The sequence below is a fragment of the Orcinus orca genome, chromosome 1 (genome assembly GCF_937001465.1).
Source record: "Orcinus orca chromosome 1, mOrcOrc1.1, whole genome shotgun sequence".
NCBI classification, from domain to species: Eukaryota; Metazoa; Chordata; class Mammalia; order Artiodactyla; family Delphinidae; genus Orcinus; species Orcinus orca.
In genome coordinates, this window is record NC_064559.1 from 106,181,422 (window position 1) to 106,206,014 (window position 24,593).

Sequence of the window (24,593 nt, forward strand, 5' to 3'; positions counted from 1 at the left end):
TATGTTGCGTTTCTATTTTCATTTTTTTGAAATATTCTTTGATTTTCCTGTTGGTTTTTTCTTTGACCCATTGGTTGTTCAGGAGTGTGTTGTTTAGTTTGCACACACTTGCAGATTTTCCAGCTTTCCTCGTTTTATTTCTAGTTTCATACCATTGTGAACAGAAAAGATACTTGGTATGATTTCAATTGTCTTATTTTGCTAAGACTTGTTTTTTGCTCTGCCATATGATGTCTCCTTGAAAATGTTCCATGTGCACTTAAGAAGAATGTGTATTCTGCTGCTGTTGGATGGAATGTTCTATAGATGCCTGTTAGGTCCACTGGGTCAAATGTTTGGTTCAAGCCCATCATTTCCTTGTTGATTTTGTCTGCATGATTTACGTATCACTGACAGTGGAGTATTGAAGTCCCCTATTATTACTGTATTGTTGTCTAGTTCCCCCTTCATAGCTATTAATATTTGCTTAATGTATTTAGGTACACAGATGTTATGTGCATATATGTTTACAACTGTTGCATCTTCTTGATGAATTGATCCCTGTATCATTATATAATGACCCCTTTGTTTCTTATTACCATTTTTGGCTTAGAGTCTATTTCGTGTGATATAAATATAGCTATTTCCACTTTCTTTTAGTTTCCACTTGCATGGAATATATTTTTCCATCTCTTCACTTTGAGTCTGCATATGTCTTTAAGGCCCAAGTGGGTCTCTTATAGGCAGTATATAGTTGGGTCTTGTTATTTTTATCCATCTAGCCACTCTGTGCCTTTTGATTGATGAATTCAATCCATTTACATTTTATTTATTTATTTTTGGCTGTGCTGGGTCTTCATTGCTGCACGTGGGCTTTCTCTAGTTGTGGCTAGTGGGGGCTACTCTTCACTGTGGTGCACAGGCTTCTCATTGTGGTGGCTTCTCTTGTTGTGAAGCAAGGCTCTAGGCACGTGGGCTCAGGAGTTGTGGCACAGGGGCTTAGTTGCTCCACAGCATGTGGGATCTTCCCGGACCACGGCTCGAACCCGTGTCCCCTGAACTGGCAGGCAGATTCTTAACCACTGCACCACCAGGGAAGTCCCCAATCCATTTACATTTAGAGTAATTATATGTAAGGACTTACTAATGTCATCTTGTGCTTTCCAGTGGTTTTGTATTTCCATTGTTTCTCTTTCCCTCTGTTTTCTGCCTACCTTCGTAAATTGGTTATTTTTTGTGGTGGTATACTCTGGTTCCCCCTTCTCTGTCTTTTGTGGATCTGCTCTAGGTTTTTGCTTTGTGGTTACTATGGCGCTTACATGAAACATAGAACAGTGTTCAATTGCCTATAAAAGCTCCACCCTTTTACTCCTCCCTTTTATATTATACATGTAACAATTTACCTCTTTTTATGTTTTTATGTAATTCATTAGCAATTTATAGTAGCTATAGTTATTTTTACTACTCTTTTCCTTTAACCTTTAAATTATAGTTGAGTGGTTAACACACCATCCTAACCCTGAGTTAGTTTTCTAAATCTGACTCTATATATTTTACCTTTATCAGTGTGTTGTGTACTTTCATATGTGTTCATGTCACTGATTAGTGTCTTTTCATTTTGGCTTGAAGAACTCCTTTCAGCATTTCTTGCAAGGCAGGTCTAGTGGTGGTGAATTCCCTCAGCTTTTGTTTGCCTAGGAAAGCCTTTATTTCTCCTTCATACCCAATAGATAACTTTGCTGGTAAAGTATTCTTGGCTGGAAATTCTGATATTTCAACACTTTGAATATGTTATTCCACTCTCACGACCTGTAGAGTTTCTGCTAGGAAATCTGCTGATAGCCTAATAGGGGTTCCTTTGTAGGTTACATTCTTGTTTTCCCTGGCTGCTTTTAAGATTCTTTATCATTGATTTTTGACAGTTTCATTATAATATGTCTTGGAGAAGGTCTTTTTGCATTGAGATTACAGGGTGATCTATTAGCTTCATGGACATGTGTGTCCAAGACTTTCCCCAGGTTTAGAAAGTTCCCAGCTATTATTTCTTAAACTCTTTGTCCCCTTCTCCTTCTAGAAGCCCAATTATTCTGATATTTGTGTTTTCTTGTTTCAATCTCGTAACTCACATAAGCTTGCTTCGCTCTTTTAAAATTTCTGTTCTTTCATCTCTTCCGTGTTATTTCAAAATTCCTATCTCCCGAAGTCACTTATTCTTTCTTCCATATGGTCTCCCCCGCTATAGCTGCTCTCTATTGCATTCTTCATCTCATCCACTGACTTCCTCAGCTCTACGATTTGTTTTGTTTTTTAAAATTTCAATCTCTTTGAAAAGAAGTCATTATGTTAACATATTTTATTCCTGATTTTACTGAGTTGCCTGAGTCTTCTTGTAAAATTCATTGAGTTCCTTTGTAACTGCTATTCTGAATTCTTTGTCAGTCAGATCATAATATTCTGTGCCTTTGAGCACGGTTGCTAGAGAACTGTCATTTTCTTTTTGTGATGCCATATTTCCTTGGTTTTTCATATTCCTGGTACATGCTGGTGCTTTTGAATCTGAAGTAGCGGATACGTCCTAAACTCTGTGCTCATTACCGTCAGCAGATGGGGTATTATGTTCTATGGTTTTGATATTATCTCAGTTTTTCCTATGTGTTTGTGCTCCACTCTTCTTGCTCTGTCTTGTGGCCAAATTTTTAAGCTTTTGTGTCTTCTCTGATTCTTACAATTCACCAGGTTGGCTGCACACCTTTTTTCCCCAGAAGGTGGAAACCAAGTTTGTGGTTTCTTCCCTGCCCATCAACAGGACCTGTTTTGAGTGGGCTCCTGGTCTAGCAGAGCTCGCTCTCATGGACACCCTGCGGAGCAAGCACAGGGAGCCAGCAGCAGAGTTGGGGGGAGGTGTGGGCTTAACACTTGGGGCATTGGGAGTGCCCACCCACCTGGTAGGGAGACCCCCCCAGGGTGGCACCCCCAGGGGTCCTTGAGTGAACTTCCTACTTCCTGAGCACATGTCTTTGACACCATTTGAAATTCTTATCTGCCTCTTTCCCAATATCCTTCCTTCCCACAGTCATGGAGCTCCCCACCTTAGTACTCCAGATGCTGGCAGAGAGAAACAGGTTTTTCCAGCTGTGTTCCACCTGGCGAGGGTAGCTGGGTGCCTCTGCCAGAAAAATCAGCCCCTCGAAGTGTTTCCTTGGGGGCAGGGTTGATGCTGGGAAAGTCTCTTACCACCTTGGCTGCAAGCAAAGTCATATTTTTCTTTTTCTCCAACGGCGTGCCAGAGTCTCCCTTCAGGAAGGCTGGACTTCTGCAAGTTCTGTGTGTGAGTACCTGCCCAGGGCAGCACTCACCTGATTTTTGCCCTACAGCAGTGGGAGGGGTCTAGGCAGTTTTGCTGGCTCCACTGGTTCCTTGCCTATACGGAGGTGTGTCTGTCTCTTACCAGTTGCAGTGGTGGGTGAGTCTTCTCTTGGGTCTCCCAAAAGACCCACCAAAGCACCTTTGTTCATGTTTAGATGTCTAAACCATCGGTTAAAAAGAGAGATTAAAGAAGGAATGTCTTATGCAACCATGTCACCCCCTTCACGCCTGAATTTTTATGATCTAATTCAGTGCCTCTCAAACGCTGCCTACAAAGTACTCCTGTAGGCATTGGAGAGTGAATGTAAAACCCAGAGGCATCCAGGCTGGGAGGAGGTGGGGCACTATGAACGTAAAATTCCTTCAGAAGAGTCTTACGTTTGTCTTAAACTATTCAAATATTGTATTCTACCATACTTACATATTTGTATTTGAATATTTTCCTACCTCACCCAAATCAAATCAAATTCTCTAGAGAAACGAGCTAATTTAATTCTATGGCTTTGCATACTCCAATTTTTTTTTTTTTTTTTTGGCCTACTCCAGTTTGAACCTTTTGTCCTCTCAATCCATCCTGCATACCCCAATTGTTCCGGTCATTCTAAAATATTTGCTCTGCTATGCCATTCTTCTACTCAAATCTCCCATATCTAGCCACTAGCCATTGGATAAGGTACTGCCTAGAATGGCATCTCCCTGGACAAGTCATGTACAGTCTTCTATAATGTGGCCCAAATCTCTCTTCTTTTTTTTTTTTGTTTGTTTTTTTTTTGTTTGTTTTTTTGTTTTTTTGCATTACGCGGGCCTCTCACTGTTGTGGCCTCTCCCGTTGCGAAGCACAGGCTCTGGACGCGCAGGCTCAGCGGCCATGGCTCACGGGCCCAGCCGCTCCGCGGCATGTGGGATCTTCCCAGACCGGGGCACGAACCCGTGTCCCCTGCATCGGCAGGCGGACTCTCAACCACTGCGCCACCAGGGAAGCCCCAAATCTCTCTTCTTTAAAATCTAACTCTCCTCTATTCCTCAGCCTAAACCCTCTATTCCAGCCTGTCTGACCTACACAACATTCCCCAAAAACATTCACTGTGTAGCTGCAGGGATCATTCAATATCCCATACTGGGAACGGTGGAGTCACAGGGATACCAAAAAGAATGAGACATGGTTATGGACTCTCCTGCCCTTTCTCTCCACCTATTTAAATTCAACCCAACCTACCCTTCCAGGCCTAAGAGAACGTTCACCACTTTCCATGAAGCCCTCCCGATAACTCAAGCCCACTTTTCATCTACCCTGCTCCACCTTATTTCAGTCCTTCTTCAGAAAACAGTGCACACCCCCATCTCTGTTTCCTTACTGACCACTTACGCCTTAACTCTGTGCAACCAGGTTTTACTTTTCACACTCTCTCCAAGTGCTCCAAGGTCATGTGACTGCCCTTGGGGCAAATCCAATGGCCTTTTCCCAATGCTCATCCTCACGTCAGTGTCTGACACTACAGACCACTTCTTGACATCTCTCTTCCCTTGTACCTCAAAACACTCCATTCTCAAGGTTCTCTTATTTTTCTGACAATTCCTTCTTTCTCCCCTTCTTGCCTCTGCTCCTAAATGGAGGTGTTTTCCATGCTCTATTCTCTGCCCTCCCACTCCTCACTCAAATGGGAACTTCTCAGCCGGCATCTCTAACTCCGACCTCCTCCTGAATTCTCTCCTTTTCCAGCTGCCCAATCAATATCTAGATCTGGGTTAATTATTTCACACATATTAAGCCCTGTAATATGTAATCTGTTTTAGTAGAAAGAGGATTCACTCTAAGTCCTTACATCCCCTTCTACCCTGGAGAAGTGAGCAGAAGAATCAGGAAAAAAACAATCTCTAAGAAATGTGAAGAGCCCTCCTCCACTGGACAAGATCCTTTATTTCCTATGGAACTTGAGAGGCTAATCACAATAATCACTTTACTCCTCTTGCCACTTTGTGATCTCTACACATAACAGGAGGTGCCCTGGCCCCTCCCTATGCCAAGGGGGAATAGTGTTCAGCTTCCAAGTTCCCCTGCCCCGCACAGCTCTACTTCTGCCTCCAGGGAGTGTTACTTCATAATACAACCTCCTTCCCTTCAGCACCCAGGTCTTGTTAGCACTTCAGTGGTATGTCTCAGTTCTCTCCCACAGGACTCTGACACTTTCAGGAGATATTCCCTCAAGAAGATGGAGGCAATTGGGTAAACAATGAAATGATCTTCAAGCCAACACTTTTAACATGCTTGCAGGGATTGACATTTATCAAAGTACTTGCACATTCATTCATTATCCTTATTATAGTCCCATGCGGTGGGTGGAATAAGTATTATTCACAAATTACAAATGAGAAAACAGACACAGGGAGGGGAAGGGATTGCCTCAAAGTCGCATATCAACCAGCTGACTGATGACAGAATGCGGCTCCAACTGGCTCGTCCCGCTCCTCATCTAGTGCTTTTTAACGCACCTAATACTTGTCCTAAGCGTCCTCTCCCCTCTTCTCCCATCCCTACCCCTTCTTTCTGCTTTGCTTCTTACCTTTCATTCTCCCAGCCAGCTCATATATTTTTCTTGGCTCAGCAGATCTTTTTTCCAGAGCTGTGAATAAACCACCTCTGCCCCAGCGGCCAGAGTCATCTGATAGAAGAAAGAGAAAATTTTCTTCTATAGGAGGCAAAATCCAGTCCACAATTTAAAAAAACAAAGGTACACCGAAGAGACCTGTAGAAGAAACTAATCTCCTGCACATATTATACACTGGACTTCTCAAATATGTTTAGGTTTTCTGGAATATCCTTGGCCATCATAACAGAAAAGCATCAAAAAAATTAGTGTTCTGAAAGAGCAGAATCTCTGCGGTACTTCTGTAATTCCTGGGAGATGGCTGAGGAAAGATGCAGAGCAGATGTAATACAACAGCACACAACTCCCATTTTACAGGTAAGAAAATGGAAAGGTTAAATGACTTACTCAAGCTGGTGCTAACACAGCTAGTTAGTACCTGGTATTTACAGTCATTCATTCATTCAATCATACTATAAATATTTGTTAGTATTACATATCAAGAACTGTTTTAGGCACTAGGGTTACAGCAGTGGACAAAAAGAAATCCCTACTCCCATGAAGCTATTTTCTAGTTCAATGAAACAAATAAGCAAATACATAGGCAATACGTCAGGTGGTGATGTATCATCAAGTAAAATAAGGTAAGAAAGTGGCTAGAGAAGAATAGAGGGGTGAGGATGGGGTCTGGGCAATCAAGAGAGACCCTCGCTGAGATGCAGCATTTGAACAATGCTTGATGTGGCGAAGTGGGGAAAGAGGGCTCCAGACAAAGGAAGTAAAAAGTACAAAGGTCATGAGGGAAGAACATGCTTGGAGTTTGGAAAGGATTCGTTTGTCTTACAGATGTTACCTCCTTGTACTCTCTTAAAAACCTTGTGCAGAGAACAGGGCAGATCTTATACCATTATACAGATAAGGAAGTTGGGGCCCAGAGAGGCTGGGCTGCTCAACCGGATAAACAAGAGGGACAAGAGTCAAATCCCAGTCTCCTGGTTCTAAAATTCACTCTTTTTGACCACACAAGACTACACTGGGCCCATTAATCACCCCTAAATCAGGGTTCTGCCTCATCTTCCCCAGACCGTGGTACCATAAAGACTCAGGCCCCACCATTTCTCCTACCTACGCAGTGCACGATGACAGCATCCTCCGCCCCAGCCTGTGGGTGGGTGACATCACCGCTTACATACTTGATGGAGGTCGAGTCCGGGTCCTCATAATCCAGTTGGGCAGAGCGTTCATCTTCCCAGTCCTCCAGGTCCTCTGGTTCGCTCTCGTCGGAAGGCAGGCAGAAGGACTGGTAATCGTTGGACTCCCACCAGGCCATCCTTCAACAGGCCAGAGAGGAAAGGAAATTAACTGGGCTTATCGCAGTTTCCCTTGGAGCACATCTTGTACTGCTATTCACAAACAGTAAGTGCCAAGTGGAGATGCAATTAGAAACTCACCCTGTTTTCTGCCTATTTGTAAATAAACAAGAAGCCTTACTGATTAGCCTAACTGCCTCCTGACTACACTTCAAACATGAGCAGCCACCGGATGTCACTGTTTTTAAGAACATGTGACTAAAAGGGAATGTTCAAGTAAACAACTCTCCTTAGGCAGCTGAAATAAAACCCTAAAATTTTCTAGCTTCAACTGAATGCATCTTCTCTGCCTTAGGCACTCAGGACTGTTCTCTTAAGTAGACTAACTGTTAAGGTTAAAGTTTAATCTTTAAAAATGTATTCTAGTACCAGCAGGAACTACCAGCTTTACAGACATTTTCTGCAATTGTAAAGTGATGTTCAACTGTGGACTCACTACTCAATAGTGACTCCTTTACCAACTGGGACCCTCAGCTTTATTAATAATGCAATCGAATAACACATACATACTTTTTCTTATGTTCTGCTTCTTCCTTTCTCCTCTTCTCCTCCTCTAATAGTTTCTTTCTCTTGGCCGCTGCTTCTTGTCTTTTCTTCCTCCTGTCCTCCAGCTCTTCTGGGCTCAGAATCCGCTTCCTTTTGGTAGACCCCTCCACAAGGCCTGGGATGAGAACCTGTAGGAAGAACAAGCTCCATAACCAGGAAAGTTGGGGGCTACCTGTTCCTTCACGAGTTTCATTCATCCCTAAAACACACTCTGAACAGAAGCAATGTGCTTAATATTTCACAAGACATTGCATCTCCACGTCACCTTGGGTGGTGGGAAGTGGTAGCAAGACACTTCAATTAAGACATCTTGTAGGCATGGCAACCAGGATACTGTGCTCTAAACTCAACCAAAGCACTGCCATGGTTAGTACAGCAATACATCATTTTGATTAACTTCATTAGGAATAAGGTACTTCAGAAAATAACTTTTTAAAAAAATGGAAGGCATACCCTGCAGGATGCTATTTTAGGTTTAACCATGTTTAATGGAAATCTTCCTCAATGTATTATATCATTCTGCCTTAAACAGAATATTTCAACATCATGATTATCTTAATGACAACTAGCATTTAATGAGCCCAGATTAAGTGCCAAATACTGTGGACATTACATACAACACTTATGATTGCCATCCTCTCTTAATGACACAGGGTCATGATTGTCAGCAGCAGGGTATGGTATTTTGGTGTAATACAGTGGTCCCTTCAGGGGTGGCTTAGACAGACAAGGCTGCTATCACCTGCATTAACCGGTAAAATATACGCTCCTCGTTATTATTTTTATGCCAACTTCTTACATAGTTTTTATACTAGGGTACAGTCAATGATACTTGTATTTCAACAAACACTTACACACTTATTTCTTAACCAATCACTCCCAGCATCATTTTTTGTTCTCTTAGGATGAACGTTTGAGAGAATTTATCCTTACACAAATTAATAGTTCTTACACTGCCTTTCTTTCGGAGTAACCGGCCCTCTTGACTAGTCTTCTCCAAAAGCGTTTTCTGAAGATTCACCAGGTGCTCAAACGATTTTCTGTCTTCTTTACTAGGCTCCTTAGAATAATCTTTACCTTCAAATAAGTATATGTGGTTTTCTAAAAACATAAAACACAAAGAGAAAAATGTTAGATACTAAAGAAAACTACATTGATTCTAGTCAAAGCATAACCAGGGTGAACAAAAGAGCAGCCTGTATTCTAAATGGGCTAAGACTAGCTTGTGATGAAGGTACTGGATTTCTGGTCTCACTAATGCTGATGGGTTTGGGATCCACATGGGGATCTCGTGTATTTACTTTTCAAAGGAGAGAGCATGGCCTTTGGTCCATCTCTAGATGGTCTGTGAGTCTCTGCTGGATGCCTCCACCCTGCTGAGTTCCGGAACACTCATCTCTCGTTCATTCCACACAACTCCCCAGCATAAATCTCACTGACATTAAGATTATCTAATAAAGGTAACCAAGAGCATATTTTTAAATTCCAAACACGCTTTTAACACTCAACTTTTTGCCCCCTTTGCTGTAATATTAAAAGGAACAAGTAGGAAATCTAGGAGGGAATAAAGAAGCACAAAAACAATCCCTTAGATTTACAATATTCTTTGCAGATCTCATGAAGCATCTTCGTGAGCCTCACCACAGTTCTGATATAACTAACCCCACTTAAGAAAGGGAAAACGGAGGCTCAGACAGTGATCAGGAGACTCCCCAGTTCTCATTGCTAATAAGTGAAGAAGGCAGGATTTCCTGACTCTAAGGCCAATGTGCTCTTTTCAGTACATTACTGTTCTCTATAGAAGGATGGAAAGGTAACAGGCCAGCAAATAACAATTACAGTAACAACAATAATGGTGACAGTGTAAACTTGAACAGCATTTTATGCTATGTGTTTTGCAACTGTGTAAAAGAGTAAAGCAGGGACTAATAGCACCGTTTTACAGATGAGGACACAAAGGCTCAACGAGGTTGGGTGATGTGCCAAGATCATGAATCACATGATAAAGAGAAGTCATAACAAGCCAAGACTAGCAACCAGAGAGAGGTGAGACAATGATTCTAAAGTGAAACATATTTAATAGCACGTTACCAAAAATGTATCTTCACAGCATTATAAAATCAGCTGTAGGTATGCTTTTCCCAGAGAGTTCGAAAGCAAAACATTTTCATTCTCAAGAGATCAACTGCTTCACACTTGTACCCAAATCCAACCAGCTGTAATTCTAATTGGCATTTGCTAATTAAATCAGCAGGGGGGCTTTCAAGGAGGTGCTCTAGCAACAAGTGAAAAAAGAAATAAAGAGTCGAGAAGTGTAAAATATCAACAAATGTATCTTCATGCAATTCTCAACTTACGAACGTGATTTTAAAAAAAACAGCCCGGCATTCAAGATAAAGCCACCCTGTTTTCTATTTAATTTTGATAGGGGATGCTATAATTACTAGTCTTTCATACTTATTTGTATTCTTTTAACCATGCTATCTGTCTTCAGTCTGCAGCCCAGAGAAGTTTAGAGACCACAGGCTTAGACACTTATCTATAGCCTGCCAATGGAATCACCTACCACAGAGTGAACTCTATACTCACTGATCAAAGACAAAATTCAAAATTTTAATACAACTGGGAAATCTTTTCTGGCAGCTGGACTCAGTCCAACTGCCAAAAAAATTGTAATTATCTTTCTGGAAAACAGTGAAATTTTATTTTGTTCTATTAAACGTTAGGAAAATAGGCTGAAATTAATCTAGATGAGTGCAGAAATGCGCGCAAGCTTCAGTACTTAATGTAATCAAAATGCAACTTAAAAACAGGACCACATACATCTATTTCTTCTCCCACCTAAAATAACTACATGGCAGTAAAGGATTTTAAAAAGATATATGAGACGACAGTGGATGAAAAGGTCAATAACTCTTTAGAAAATAGAAGTGGCTGGAGGGATGATAACAGAGTGAAAAGAACAATGGAAGCAAAACACAGGTGCCTAATCAGGGGGTGATTATAAGAACACAGACCCTTTCAATCCCCCAAAAGCTTAGAACTTACCATGGACGAGGAACTGAGGGGTGGGGGAACTGAGAGAAAATCTGCACACCAAATACAGGAGTGCCCTGAACCCCTTTACTCACGTTGTCTCCTCAATCTGAGCAAGGGTTATTCCGACCCTTACCCACCTCATCCAAGAAGGATATTAAAGGATTCGTCTCTGGAGAAACGGAGTTGCCCAGAGAAAAGACTTCCAATACAGACATCTGGGAAGGTCCCCTTCAGTGTGAAAGACAGCTCACCAACCAGTGATGCTAGAATAAGCCCCGGGAGCCCAGATACCTGCTCAGGCCGGAGCTGCCCATCAGCTTTGGCATTTCACCAGCACACGTGAACAGCCAGCCAGAGCACACCAGATATTTCAGGAAAACTACCAACAAGGACAAGACAAATTTTTAAAAAAGAAGGAGAAACAATTGGAGAAAAGAGAGACAACACAGCGAGTAGAAGAATACTTTGTTAAAAGATACAATAAATATTCTCCCTGGAATACTTTTTAAAAGCTATAATAAATGTCTTCAGAGAGGATGTTATATCCCTGGAATGAGAACAAGATACATTTAAAACAACAAGCAGAGAATAAGAAAGAGTTCTTGAAGAATAAAAATGGGATGCTAATATTAAAAAATTTAAAAGCTAAACTACGAGGAAAGTCAAAGAGCACTGTCTTGTAGAATCATGCCAGCTGCTGACGTTCCAATCTCCCCAAACATCCTATAAAAACCATACAGAACAACAATGATACCAAAACCACCCTGAACCCACGCCTACTACAAAACTAGGAGGCAGAGAGTACTACAAACTTCAATTTGCAGGTAGGTAGAGAAATGAACATCTCAAACCAGCTGAGTTGGCTCCCAAGCCCACGCTGGAGTAGAGTCAGGCAGACACCGCACAGAAAAGAGGCAGCGGGGTTCTAGCAACGTCAGACACAGATCAAATTTATCCCACACGAGAAGGACACACCCCAAATGGGAAAATAATGAAGAAAGGTCTGAGACCTGGCAGATCAGAGCAGCGGTTACTAAGGAATTGAAAGGAAGGAACTAGAAAGTAGTTGCAGCTTACAATTTGGGAAGGCACTGCTTCTGGGGGAAAGAGACAACTTAGAAGGGGAAGACGTGCTTTGACAGTTTGGTGGCAAAGGGAAAGAAGGAAGCAAGTGATGGAAATTCAGGGTCGTACAGAAACAAAAGAGAATCATAAAACCAGCCCACTCTCCACCCAATAAGAGGAAGCAGCGTCGGGTAAAGAAACTGCCCTTCTCTGTATGAATGGAATAAGGTACTCTTGAATTAAGAAGCCTAGTAAGACTATCAGACCTCTCACCCCAGTCTGCACTGAATCTCTGTTGCCACTGGTATGGGAAAATAAAGTCATTTCAAAATAACCCTAAGACAACAGGGAACATCCTTACAAAGCTATATGCGAAAAAAAAAAATTCAAGTAAGAAATTAAAATACTATAGAAATAGAAATGGACAAAAGACAAATGTTGACCCAAATCAGAAAGAAAAAGACAAGATCATCTCATGATCATATATATTGCTTCACTAAAAAAATTAAAATTAACGGTACCTCACTTCACAGAGCGGTGAAATGAAAACACAGGTATAAGGCACATAAGTTCACACTTAATGCTCAACTGGTGTTAACTATAATTTAAAAAATAACTCATTCTACTATTCAGAAAAGGGATCACTATGTGCAGCACCATACTAAGGACAGAAGGATTTACTAATAAACAAAGGAGAAGACGCTTGCAATCAAGGGAGGAAAAAACACAAACTAAAATCCTTGAGATTGATACTACCATAAGCACTAGCATCATCAATTTGGTTCAAAGTTCAGATACAAGGGAACAGCCAGACAATTTCCAATCAGCCTAGGAAGAGTTCTTGAACCATGTTAAGTCTTAAACAGTGTGCCCAGGATGAAACTAGGGCTGGACAGGAAAAGGACGTCCTAGGAGCAGTATCCAGGACTTTCCCTGGGGACCCATCTCACTCATGTTCTAGCCTGGGGTGGCCGCACCACTGGCTCTGCTCTCACCCCCCACTTACTTCCTTCCTCTTGTTCTCTGCTTCTTTCTTCTGCTGTCGGCAGGGCACCAGAGATCCACTGGCCATCTTTTGTTTCTCCCAGGATAGACTCCAGGTCTATTTCATCCATGGTGCTCCCCTCAGAGGACAGCAGTTTATCCAAACCGAATTTGAGTATCTCACTCAACTTGAACGAAGAAAACAAAAAGTCCAGTTGGCCCTCATGAAAACAAACATTGGATATCAGTGATTTGCAAAGTGGCTTAACGACACCAGGCACACTCCTCCTCTGATGGTCAGCCTTCTCTCTCTTCCCATGACAGATGACACCAATGGGGCTGTTTTGTAGTTGGATGATGGGTAAGCAGAGAGTGATAAATGATAGAGATGCTGACTTTAACAATTCTCAATAAACAAAAAAATCTGAGCCTCCAATTTTTCTTTTTTTGAATAACAGCCATTTCCTGCATTATCTTAGCACTTCTCATGGAGTCTTTTTCACAGGCAAGCCCAGCAGCCACATGAGAAGTCACAGACCCCGTTAGCTACTCTCCCATCCCTTCCACTGCCAAACTTCTTGGAACGAGAGGGCTACACGGGGTACTTCTTAAGTGACTTCTTTCCTTTGGCAATTTTGTTCCTGCCGCAGTGCTCTATGGAAACCGCCTTCACAAAGACCAGTAACAACTCCCAACCACTAAACCTGAAAGCCCTTTCTCAATTCTAATGTTGCTGGACATTCCTCTAGCATTGCACTACCCTGCTTCTCTTTCCTTCTCTCTAATGTACCCTCAGCCTATCCCTAGGGCTGCAGGAACCACCTAGAACGTTCAGATCATCTTTCCTGGCTTTAGCTTCCTACTTCCAACTCTGTACTTCCCTAAGTGATCACTCTGAGACCCCGAACCAAGCCGCATTCACATCTTGGCTCATTTGCATCTTGTCTCTTTAGACTGGGTCAGTTATCTCCAGATGGTGTATTTTGTGAGTAACTTGGAAATCTTAATGTATTCTGTATCAGCTTGAAAAAAATTTAGACAGCTCACCTAAGCATCAAACAAACCTGGATACACTGATCTTTAACCTGGATATATATAACAAGGCGACTGGCACCAAAAACAGAAGAAAGCCAACTATTTATGAAAACGACTGGTCCGTCCTGGGACACTCCCTTCAGTCTACCTTACATTTATGCTTTCACTTGTGAGGTGTCTCAGTCACCAAGGGACTACCTGTGTTTTTAGAGAAGCAATATATTACAGTAATTAACGGCATGTGCTTGGAAGTTAGAGAGTACTTGGATTGGCGTCCTAATAAATGAGTGTCCTAGGGCAAATTATTCAAAATAGGAATAAAGAGAGTGCCTACCGCATTCTCTTGTTATTCATATTCACGGACACAATCGGAGAGAAGCACTTCATATGATACTTAGCACACAGTAAGCGTTCAATAAATGTTCACTACATCTGCATCTGCCTCTCTCTGTTTCTATTACGTTCCTCCTGCAGGATAACAAACCTTCCTTCCTTGAGGACTTCAGGATCCTATACTTCTTAAATTTACTAAACAACAGTTACATCTTTTACTATTGGATTCTTTTTATTTTACAAACAAACCCTGCTTTCTTCTGAGACAAGGGCATTGGGTTGTTACCTTTGCTTTTGGCAACCAAAGAGATAACTTGCAGAGTCTTGGCAGGGAAGAGAGAAATCAGACATTAGAGCCAGAACGTAACCTTCTGATAACCACCTTCCAAGCTGGACAAGATTCCGACAGAGCCCCTCTCAAATAGCCAGGGGTCTATGTTCCCACTAGTATTTGGCCCACAGCACAGAGGCATGTCTACTCAATCACATGGACATGCCCAGCAGCCCGCATCACAAGGACACCCCGACTGAATCCCGAGCCCCTCCTGCACTGGGAGAGAGTTCCAACTTCTCACTGACAACCCCTCCTCCTCCCACACCCAGAATGTGGGCACTCCAAGGCTCCGCCATCTATTCCCACCACCAGACCCAACGCTGAACTTGTCACTCTCAAGGTTCTATGGGAGAACTCGTGCATGAAGAACTATATTTAAGAGTCTCTGCAGTCTGTCCCTACCTCTCTCTCAAGCTTTCATCTTACATGTGTAATTGCCTTTTGGATAATGTGAAAAAAATACGTACAGCCGGCCCTGCCACCAGCATGGATAAGCGTGCACACATCAATTGGGAACCAAAGGAAGAACAGAGAAAGAAAAAAAACACACTTTGCACCTTGAGATAAACAAAAATCAAACAAGTAAATGCATAAAACCCAGGGATACTTTCTAGTTCTAGACCTAAAATAAAAGAAACCTTGAGCCTTTCCTGTAAGTTACCTACTCACTAACAAAACCAATGTGAGCCCTGTCTTTTGCAAAGCTGATGTGTAAAGATATGCACTGGTCTTTGTGGATATGATAGCCATGTGAGAAAATGTTTTCTTTAACCAGACTAACTGTAAACTGGGTAATTCTGCTTATAATAGTGTTTAACTTTTTTTTCCTTTAAATACTTGTTGTATTGATGTTTTCTGTTTGATAAACTAGTCCCTTTAAAGCCTACTCTCTTACAAACTTTTGCAAATGAAATTTTTGTCTCTGAGTTTTCCTCTAATAATAGTTTTGTTTATATTTTTATTTTTTACTACAAACTCTGTTGATTAAAGCGTAAATTATCTTCCCTTCCTAAAACTCTGCCTACCTTCTGTCTTCCTAATTTCTATCCTCATCATCCAGACTTAAGACCTTACAGACATCTTTGAATTTTCCATCTCCCTAGCTTCCCACCTCTAAGCAGCAGACTCCTGTCATTTCTTCTTTTGTAATGTTGCTCACTCCAGACCCTCCCACTGCTACTGCCCCGTCAGAGGTCTATTACTCACTTCACACCTGGATCTTTCCAGTATCCTAGGAGTTGGTCTCTCCGCTTCCAGCCCCTCATCCCTGGGTCAAAATGGGAGAACCTGGGATATATCGTAATATGGGTTCCAACTTTAACCCAAGGGCTGCTACAGAATATCGCTAAGCCCTCTTCCAGAAGACAGCTTTTTCTAAAGTCTTCCAAGCCAGCACTTGCTTCCTATCCTGCGTCCCCTTCTTCAAGCAATTAACTCTAGTTCTTTCGTCTATATTTCCTATGGCATAGTTTTGAATTCCTGATCTTGTCCACCTTCCTCTGAGTATGAAGAAGGTGATGTAGAGCACTGATCAAAGGGTCTGGGGTTAAGATGGAGGTATGAGATTAATCATTATTTATTATGCTGAGTTGTTTATCTAATTCTCAAGGCCCCCTGAGGTAACTTGTGGTATCCTCACTTTTAGAAAAACAAAGGTTAAGAGATCTGCTCAAAGCCACTCAGCCAATAAGTGGCAAGGCTTGGATTTGAATCCAAGCAGAGGGTTCCAAAGCCCATCCTCATTCTGTATTTTTCTGCCTTTATATATCAGATTCATTTTAGCTCCCACAGCAGCTTGCACGCAGTAGATACGATGGCCGGTAGGAATTTGGCCAGAGAACAAATGTGTGGTTGGGGAGAGTGGGTGGTTAATTCATTTACTTTCTCATCCACAGGAGCACTGACTAAAACAAGGACATATTCTAAAGTGAAGAATATGTTTTACCTGGAGGTCAGCATGCGCAGCAGGTTTCTGGGCTCCCAGAGTAAAATGGCCCCCTTCTATGATGGTGTTGGTGAGCTGCAGCTTGGAGGCTGCTTTCCTACAGACTATTTCTTCCACAGTGTCTCGGCCAATCAGCCGAATGACTTTAACGGACCTGTGCAGAAGTCAAAGGAAAGCAATGCGCTAACATAGAAGGGTCTGCAAAGAAGGGCACAAGCATGCACAGTCAATACACCTAAAAGAAAACAAACCCAAAATGCCATGTTCAGGGTACAACTAAAGGGAAGTGGTTGTATGTGAACCCGAGCATTTGTTAGACAGATCCGGCCTCTAATTCTCACTGAACCTTTCCAAAAAAGTCAAGGGAGGGATGATGAGATGGCCATAACTGGGGTTCCTTATCTGTGGTGGAGGAAAACTTTTGGGAGATCTAAATCATCCTCAGGCCAAAGGGTAAGACTTATCTTTTTAGCTTAGCTCCATAAAGCCATAACTTCATTTTTTAACTGAATTAGACCTTAACTCAGGAAGGATGAGATAAATAACTTCTAAAGCTTCCTTCTAGTCCTTTCACAATTTGACTTTGCTCTTTTTTTTTTTTTTTTTTTTTTTTGCGGTACGCGGGTCTCTCACTGTTGTGGCCTCTCCCGTTGCGGAGCACAGGCTCCGGACGCGCAGGCTCAGCGGCCACGGCTCACGGGCCCAGCCGCTCCGCGGCATGCGGGATCTTCCCGAACCGGGGCACGAACCCGTGTCCCCTGCATCGGCAGGCGGACTCTCAACCACTGCGCCACCAGGGAAGCCCGACTTTGCTCTTTTTAACAGAGCAAGTATGGAATAATAACATGCCCATCCCAGTACTACTCGTGAGTGAGCAACAGAGCTGGGCTAAAACGTAGCGGTCTCTCGCCCTCCAGTCTAGGACTGTCACCGGCCCACACTCTTCACCTTCCTCCCCAACCCAGAACTGCTCAGGAGCCAAGGAAGTGGAACCGTGCTATGCTTAAATCTCTCACTTGTTCTGGCCAATTCGGTGAGCCCTGGCAGCTGCTTGCAAGTCATTCTGCGGATTGAAATCACTGTCAACAAAAATAACGGTATCTGCTGCCGTTAAGTTCATGCCAACTCCACCTGAAAACAATGCAAAAAAGAATGTTATCAGCAGCACGTGGGCTAGGGACCAGACAATAAAGACGCAAGGCTACAGTGGCCAGATTGATAAATTGAGAGCAGCCAAAACAATTGGCTTCATCCTTCAAACTGACACCCCCATCCCCAACTCCAGACAGAGCCTTGTAGTGGTTAAAGTCCTACCTGGGCTCCTATCACCTGACTTGGGAAAGTTTAACGACTGAAAGTAACAGAATGAGGGCAGCAGGGGTAAGGAGCAAAAGTGGGTACTTAAGTTCATGCCCTGAAGCCATCTTAAATCTCTTCTGTTTAAAAATCTTCATTGCAATTTGTTTAGAATCGTCTATAGAAAAGGCCACATGCTCTTTCAGAACCAGTTTTAAGTATGAGTGAGGTCTGCTGTGGGCAACATTAAGAGAAGAGCTCTTAACATCCATTGCAAGGTACAACTAAGCAGTAAGACCCCTGATACAAGTTAATGAGAAGAGGGGATGTCATTTATTACACTCCCGAGAGGAGCGGGGAAGCTACCTCCCTCTGACTGGAGAAAACTTCAGTTAAGTCTCTTCTGTATGTGTTTCCACATTAATCAAAGACAAGGTAACAAAACCAACCAAAGGACAAGAACACTCCCTGGGACAACTTTCCGGTCTTTCTTCAGCGCTGTAAGAAAAGGGCTGGGGAGGCTCCTTGGACTACAGGAATTAATTAAGAGAACCATGAAGGCAAATTACAGCCTTCTCTTTGATTAATGTGGAAACAAGTACAAAACTGACTCCCTCTTTGCAGGGTCGTTACAGCTCGTTGCTGAAACAAGCAAGCTTGAAACGGCTTGTTCCAAGAGCCAAAATTAAGGACTAACTTTTGAGACAGGCTACTGTCTTTATGCTGGATCTCAAGACAAGCCAGGCAGGAATATTCTAATTAAACCCTTCATATAAAATTAAAGTTGGAATAAAGAGATAATAAAGACTGATTACTGCGAGATGCTAAATTATACTTAGTAATAATGATGGCTACCCGGGTGCTGTGCTTTACTCCTTGCCAGGCACTGTTTTAATAAGCACTTTACATATATTAACTCCTTTAATCCTCGCAACAATCCTATGAGCAGTTACTGTTATTATGCTCATTTTATAGATGTTGAAATGGAAGCACAGAGAGGTTAAGGGATTTACTGGAAGTTGCACAGCTGGAAAGAGAAAGTACCAGATTCAGCGCCACATGGTCTGGCTCCAGAGCCTATGATTTTTACCCACTATTCCATAATACCTCCCAGGCACTTCTTTCATTAAAGTGTGCTCCCTAAAAATTTTCTTCTTCTTCTTGCGTTAATGTTGCCTAAGTTCAACTCTTCTTCATGAAGGGGCGATATTTTATAAATAAGTTGTAGCCAGACTTCTTTGGGACATATTCATGAGCTATCACTGCCACCTGGTGGCGATATGACTCAATCAGAAATATTTGAAAGTTGGAGGGAAACTGCTGAATAAATGATAATGATGCAAATCTACAGCTAAAAAGCAAGAGCAAACAGGACAGTGTTTGGAAAAGACTCATGTCCAGAACTGCTTTGGCTTCTAAAAGATCACTGTGTTTCAACTAATTCTGAGAACTCCAAGGAGATTAGCTGAAAAGCAGAGATCTCTTTCTTCCTAATTTTAGACGTTTCAAACAATGCTGCTCTCTGAATATGAAGATGATGAAATCAGTAAAGCATAAATAGGGCTGTTTTCCCAACAGTGATGATGTTTGCCCTGATCCTTTCGGTCTCTCCTAAGTCTACCCCTGAGACAACTAATGACAGGAACAAATGGCTGAGATTCAGGGTGCAGTCGATGATCTTGGAAGTGAGTGGGGTCAAATGAATCTGACCAGATCTTCACAATACAGAGGTGAGACGTACACAGGCAGAACAATCTCCTTGTGGTCAAGGAGTATATCTAACACTTCTTTTTTATACCCTATAGTACTAGGCACTTAATAAATGCTTACTAAGTAAGCCTGAACTCTCTTCTCATAAAGATATTGATCTCCCTTTATTTATAGAGGACACATATCCCTTCAGAGCTCCTGCATCTATTCCATCAAGATTTAGGTCTACAAAAAATAAAATAATGAAACTTAAGATTCTATGAGTTTAAAACTAACTTAAGGTCTGGCTTGTTCCATGACATGAGAATAATTTCATCTCTAAGAGCTGATGTCGTATTATTTAAAGAAATGAAAACATTCTGTAACTGGTAAAACACTATAAATGTATATATATAAATGTCATGTATAATATTTTTAACAAGTTTATACAGGCAATGTTATAAATAATTCTAACAAGCTGGCAATTTCATTATCACATTTTTTTTTTTTTTTTTTTTTTTTTTTTTTGCGGGACGCGGACCTCTCACTGTTGTGGCCTCTCCCGTTACGGAGCCCAGGCTCCGGACGCGCAGGCTCAGCGGCCATGGCTCACGGGCCCAGCCACTCCGCGGCATGTGGGATCTTCCCAGACCGGGGCACGAACCCATGTCCCCTGCATCGGCAGGCGGACTCTCAACCACTGCGCCACCAGGAAAGCCCTCACATTTTTTAATACTAGATTTTTATTAAGCTTTTACAACACTATTCAAGAGCTACTTGTAGGAAGGACAACTAGTAGACAGGTTGCTATCTCATTTCATGGCTGGGAAGGTAAGCTGTCTCTATCAAATGTGACTAAAATTTTGCAGAAAATCATAGAAATCTTTCAGGATGATCCCAGGTCAATAGTCAAAGCAGATTAGAATTACTTTCCAATGACCCCAGGTTTTAGCCTTACTTCCTTGATGAGATGAAAGCTTAGATCAGTTGGATAGAAAAGAACACCATGCTAGAAGTCCAGCACCTAGATAAACTGATGTCATCTGCCTCAGTTTCCCCTTTTTTACACTCCTCAGTAATAACCTCACCTTTCAGAGAATTAAGGAAAAACATACTAATGGTTAGGATGTAAAGGTACCATGTCACCCCTTATTTGTCTGCTTTGGTCAGTGTCTATGCGGCCTACCTGCCCTGGTACTCAGGAGAAAAATAAAGATGGGCTGCTGTCCAAAGTTCTTGATGGCCAGGTGTCTCTCTTCTCCTCTCACGGAGCCATCCACACGCTCATAGCTGTAGCCTTCACACAGAGGGGGAAAACAGAGAAACATTAACCATTTCCAAGTATTCTCTGTGGAATTAAACACTGTCAGCTCAAAACCAAATGCTAATTTGTCCCTTCTCATATACAGGCATGCCCCTACTGTAAGCAATCTTCCTTTGGTTCTGAATAATGTTCTTACACTGCTTTCCTCTGTAACAGCCCCACACCCCAGGTAACTCTTCAGGGGCCTATCTGGACTGTTAAAAGTCTAAAAGTCTTGAGCAATGTAGTGGTCAAGGGATGTCACCTCTATAATCCATGTAGTCTTGGAGAATATCCAACATCTGGGTCATCTGGGAGAAAAGTAAAACTCGATGGCCCCTGGCAAGAAAAAGAAAAGGAAAACTGCCAACTGTGATAGTATTTAAGGTGGGTTTCGCTCAGGTGACACTTACCAAAGAATGCAAGTTTATAAAGAAATGAAATACTGAAGCAGAAATATAAATGTCATAATCATTTACAGAGACTTCTTCAGTAATGCAAAATACTTTATGTAAGGATATAACTGCACATGTAGCTGTATCCTTAGAGCAGTTGTCAAACTAGAGTGGGGATATTCCCAGGAGCATGTGTCAATGCACCAGAGGGTGTAGGAAGACTGGATAACCAAGACACCTCTTTCTAGGATGTCAAATACTAAATGGAAAGAAATATACACTTTTAACAGCAAAATAAAAAAGATCTGTGAAGAGAAAAATGCAAAATTCAAATGTACAAAAAACAAAACGAAAATTGATAACCCTAAAGAGCTTGTGGTTGGCAATCTATAGCTCTTCTCTACTTGGGGGTGAAAGTTACTATCCTTTCAATGTATAGCGTTATTGGTTAAAAATTCTGAGAAACATCACTTTAGAGAAGCAAGGGGCAGGTGTCATCTCGTATCCCATGTGATACATGAGAAAATTTATGTAGGGAGAGGAGAGAGGAAAGGAGGAGGTAAAATGGATTAAGTCAAGAACAAATTCAAGGAAATTCCCTGGCGGTCCAGTGGTTAGGACTCTGTGCTTTCACTGCTGGTTGAGGAGCTAAGATCCCGCAAGCTGCGCAGTGCGACCAAAACAAACAAACAAAAAACAAAGTCAAGCTTAGAGCCCCATGCTATCAGCCATTATTTGACCATCACAGAGAGTGAAGTAAGTCAAAACGAGAAAAACAAGTATCGTATATTAACAAATGTATGTGGAATCTAGAAAAATGGTATAGATGATCTTATTGGCAAAGCAGAAATAGAGACACAGAAGTAGAGAACAAACATATGGACACCAAGGGGGGAAAGGGAGGGGTGGGATGAATTGGAAGATTGGGATTGACATATATACACTATTGATACTATGTATAAAGTAGATAACTAATGAAAAAGAAAAAAAGTTTGTGTAAACAAAGAAGCACAGCACTGTCAAAACAACCTTCTCATTAGGAAAACTAATTTAATCTGATTTTGCAATGGGTGTAGATGAACAATTATGAACAACCCCTTCAAGACTCTAGCCCCAGACTGGTAGAAATCACACTGAACTTAAAATTGAGGACCTCAGTTCTAATCCCATCTCTGTCATTTGCTAGCTGTGGTGGCCTCAGACAAGCCACACAACTTCTCTGGGCCTGTTTCATCACCTGTGAAAGGAAAAGGTTGGAGAGAAGATATTTACAGGTCCTTCTCCAACACTAAGACACTTAGAGTAGATACATCATAGCCAATAAAATATAGTAAGATGTGCAGTTATTTGACTTGCACATTCCTAATGCTGGACAGTTTTGCCAAATCTGAGGTTTTAGGTTGGTTCAGGCCTACTTGGGTCAGTTGTCCCTAAGGGATAACTTTGAAATCCTTGGGAAACTAGGATTTTTCTAGACTCCTCTGTCCCTCTGGGGATCAGAAAGATCAGATACAGGCTGGACACCAGGCCACTGAACACTTAGCAGAACCTGTAGAGGCTCCAGAAGGGACTTGGTCATCCGATGCCCGACTCATGTCTCAGGGACAGTCCCCAAGTTCTCCCTGGGTTCAAACCAAGCCCCACAGTTAACAGAAGTAAATATTTACTAAGCACTTATTATGTGCCAATTCAATGCAAGGTACCAGCAGGAAATGAAACAAGAAATGCTTGATGTTATCTCTGTCCCTGTGGAACTAAACAATACAGCTGGAGTGAGATGGTTAATATACAGCAATTAACCAGACAGCAGATTAAGGCAGCACATTGCCAAGCACTGGATTAGGATCCTAAGTGCTGTATGAAATCAGGAAAGGAAAGGATGATTATGGAGGGGATGGTGTGGGATGGGATGGAATGGAATGGGGGGGGTGGTTGTAGTTGCAGAGAAGATGGAACCTGAATCAGGGTCTTGAAAAAAGGAGAATTGGGATTAGTCTCAAGAAACCAGTGAGTTGTTCCTTATTCTGGTTTTAACAGTCACCAGCTCAGAGCAGAAAATATGAAACTACCACCTACTTGGAATACAGGAATGCCAGCAGCTTATCCAGAAGGTGAAGTTTCCCACTGGCCTCGATCAGGTGACCTCCAATTTCAAAAGGCTCTGGTTCCACACCTGGAAAAGAAAGAACTCACTCCCCGTAAATGTGTCCCCAGTCAGGGCAGACTGAACAGAAAAGCCGATAGCCGAGGCTACAGAGAGGCCAAGCTCCTTCTAACTGATAAAGGGCCCAAGTCTCATATCTCTTTGAGGCATTTCATAATTATTTTTTACATGATGATCTCAGCACTGCCTAACACCAATCACAGAGCCTGGCACACCCAATATGCCTAAGAAATGTTTACCCAAGGAAGAAACCCACTCTTTAGGAAGCTGATGCTAAAGACCAAAGAGACCCAAAATCGACATCTTCAGGCTCTCACTCTAGAAAACAAATCAAGAAATAGGCTTAGATGTATAAATGAGTCATTCTCAAGGTGGGGATAGTAGAATAACCTGGAGGGCTTCCTTCAGAATCTACATGTTCCCAATGTACCATCTCTTAAAAAAAAAAAAAAAAAAAAAAAGCTCTGATATGCACCTAATTAAGATTCTGTGACATTTTAAAACAATTCATACTGCTACTTGGCAAAGACTTCCTTAAGATGACTTGGCAAACCCTCCACACTGATCCTATCAGTAACAGAGCCCTCAGAGCCACAAAAAGTCTGGAATGGTCCCAAAGGCTACCAATCAGAGTGAATTTTTTAAAAAAATTTTTTTTGAATGAACATGAAAACACTACATATCAAAATGTATAGAATGCAACTAAAGTAGCACTTAAGAGGGAAATTTACAGACATCCATAAGATGAAAGGGAAGCAGCAAAGGAGGCTGAGAAGGAGCAGATGTAAGGCAGGTGGAAAAGCGAGAGAAAGTATTGTCCCAGAAGCCAAAGGATAAAGGTGTCTCAAGACGCAATCAATTACGTCAAGGTTTTGAGAGGTTAATTAAAATGTGAACTGACAACTATTGGTTGAGCCACTCGGAGACCACTGGTGAACTAGGAATGGTAGTGATAAAAGGCTCAACAAGTGGGTTCAAGACCAAGGCGCCTCCAATCATAAAGAAATGATCAGATAATGATTCACTTTGTTATAGAGCAGAAACTAACACAACACTGTAAAGCAATTATACTCCGATAAAGATGTTAAAAAAAGAAAGAAATGATCAGATAAATTTAGATTATGAGACATCCCACAAAACAACCTGCCCTGATTCTTCAAAAGTA

At 41.9% G+C, this 24,593-nt stretch overlaps 1 protein-coding gene and 1 long non-coding RNA gene across 5 annotated transcripts in view; one reads left to right on the plus strand and one right to left on the minus strand.

The window, feature by feature from the left end:
• Window positions 1-24,593, plus strand: part of LOC125962137 (uncharacterized) — a 188,379-nt gene that overhangs the window by 71,984 nt on the left and 91,802 nt on the right. The gene's annotated exons all lie outside the window — the stretch shown is intronic.
• CHD1L (chromodomain helicase DNA binding protein 1 like) overlaps window positions 1-24,593 on the minus strand; it is a 51,278-nt gene that overhangs the window by 3,987 nt on the left and 22,698 nt on the right. For 2 of the 4 annotated variants that reach the window (XM_033416597.2, XM_004285807.3), the window contains exons 10-19: window positions 23,341-23,437; window positions 21,135-21,208; window positions 20,753-20,863; window positions 17,598-17,712; window positions 16,582-16,735; window positions 12,957-13,122; window positions 8,799-8,947; window positions 7,811-7,974; window positions 7,056-7,261; window positions 5,907-6,005 (exon numbers count right to left, since the gene is read on the minus strand). In XM_033416597.2, the coding sequence (XP_033272488.1) occupies window positions 5,907-6,005; window positions 7,056-7,261; window positions 7,811-7,974; window positions 8,799-8,947; window positions 12,957-13,122; window positions 16,582-16,735; window positions 17,598-17,712; window positions 20,753-20,863; window positions 21,135-21,208; window positions 23,341-23,437 (1,335 nt within the window). Of the gene's footprint in view, window positions 1-3,068; window positions 3,505-5,906; window positions 6,006-7,055; window positions 7,262-7,810; window positions 7,975-8,798; window positions 8,948-12,956; window positions 13,123-16,581; window positions 16,736-17,597; window positions 17,713-20,752; window positions 20,864-21,134; window positions 21,209-23,340; window positions 23,438-24,593 lie in introns of all 4 variants that reach the window. The other 2 variants (XR_004480015.2, XR_007473544.1) reach the window with 2 other exon arrangements.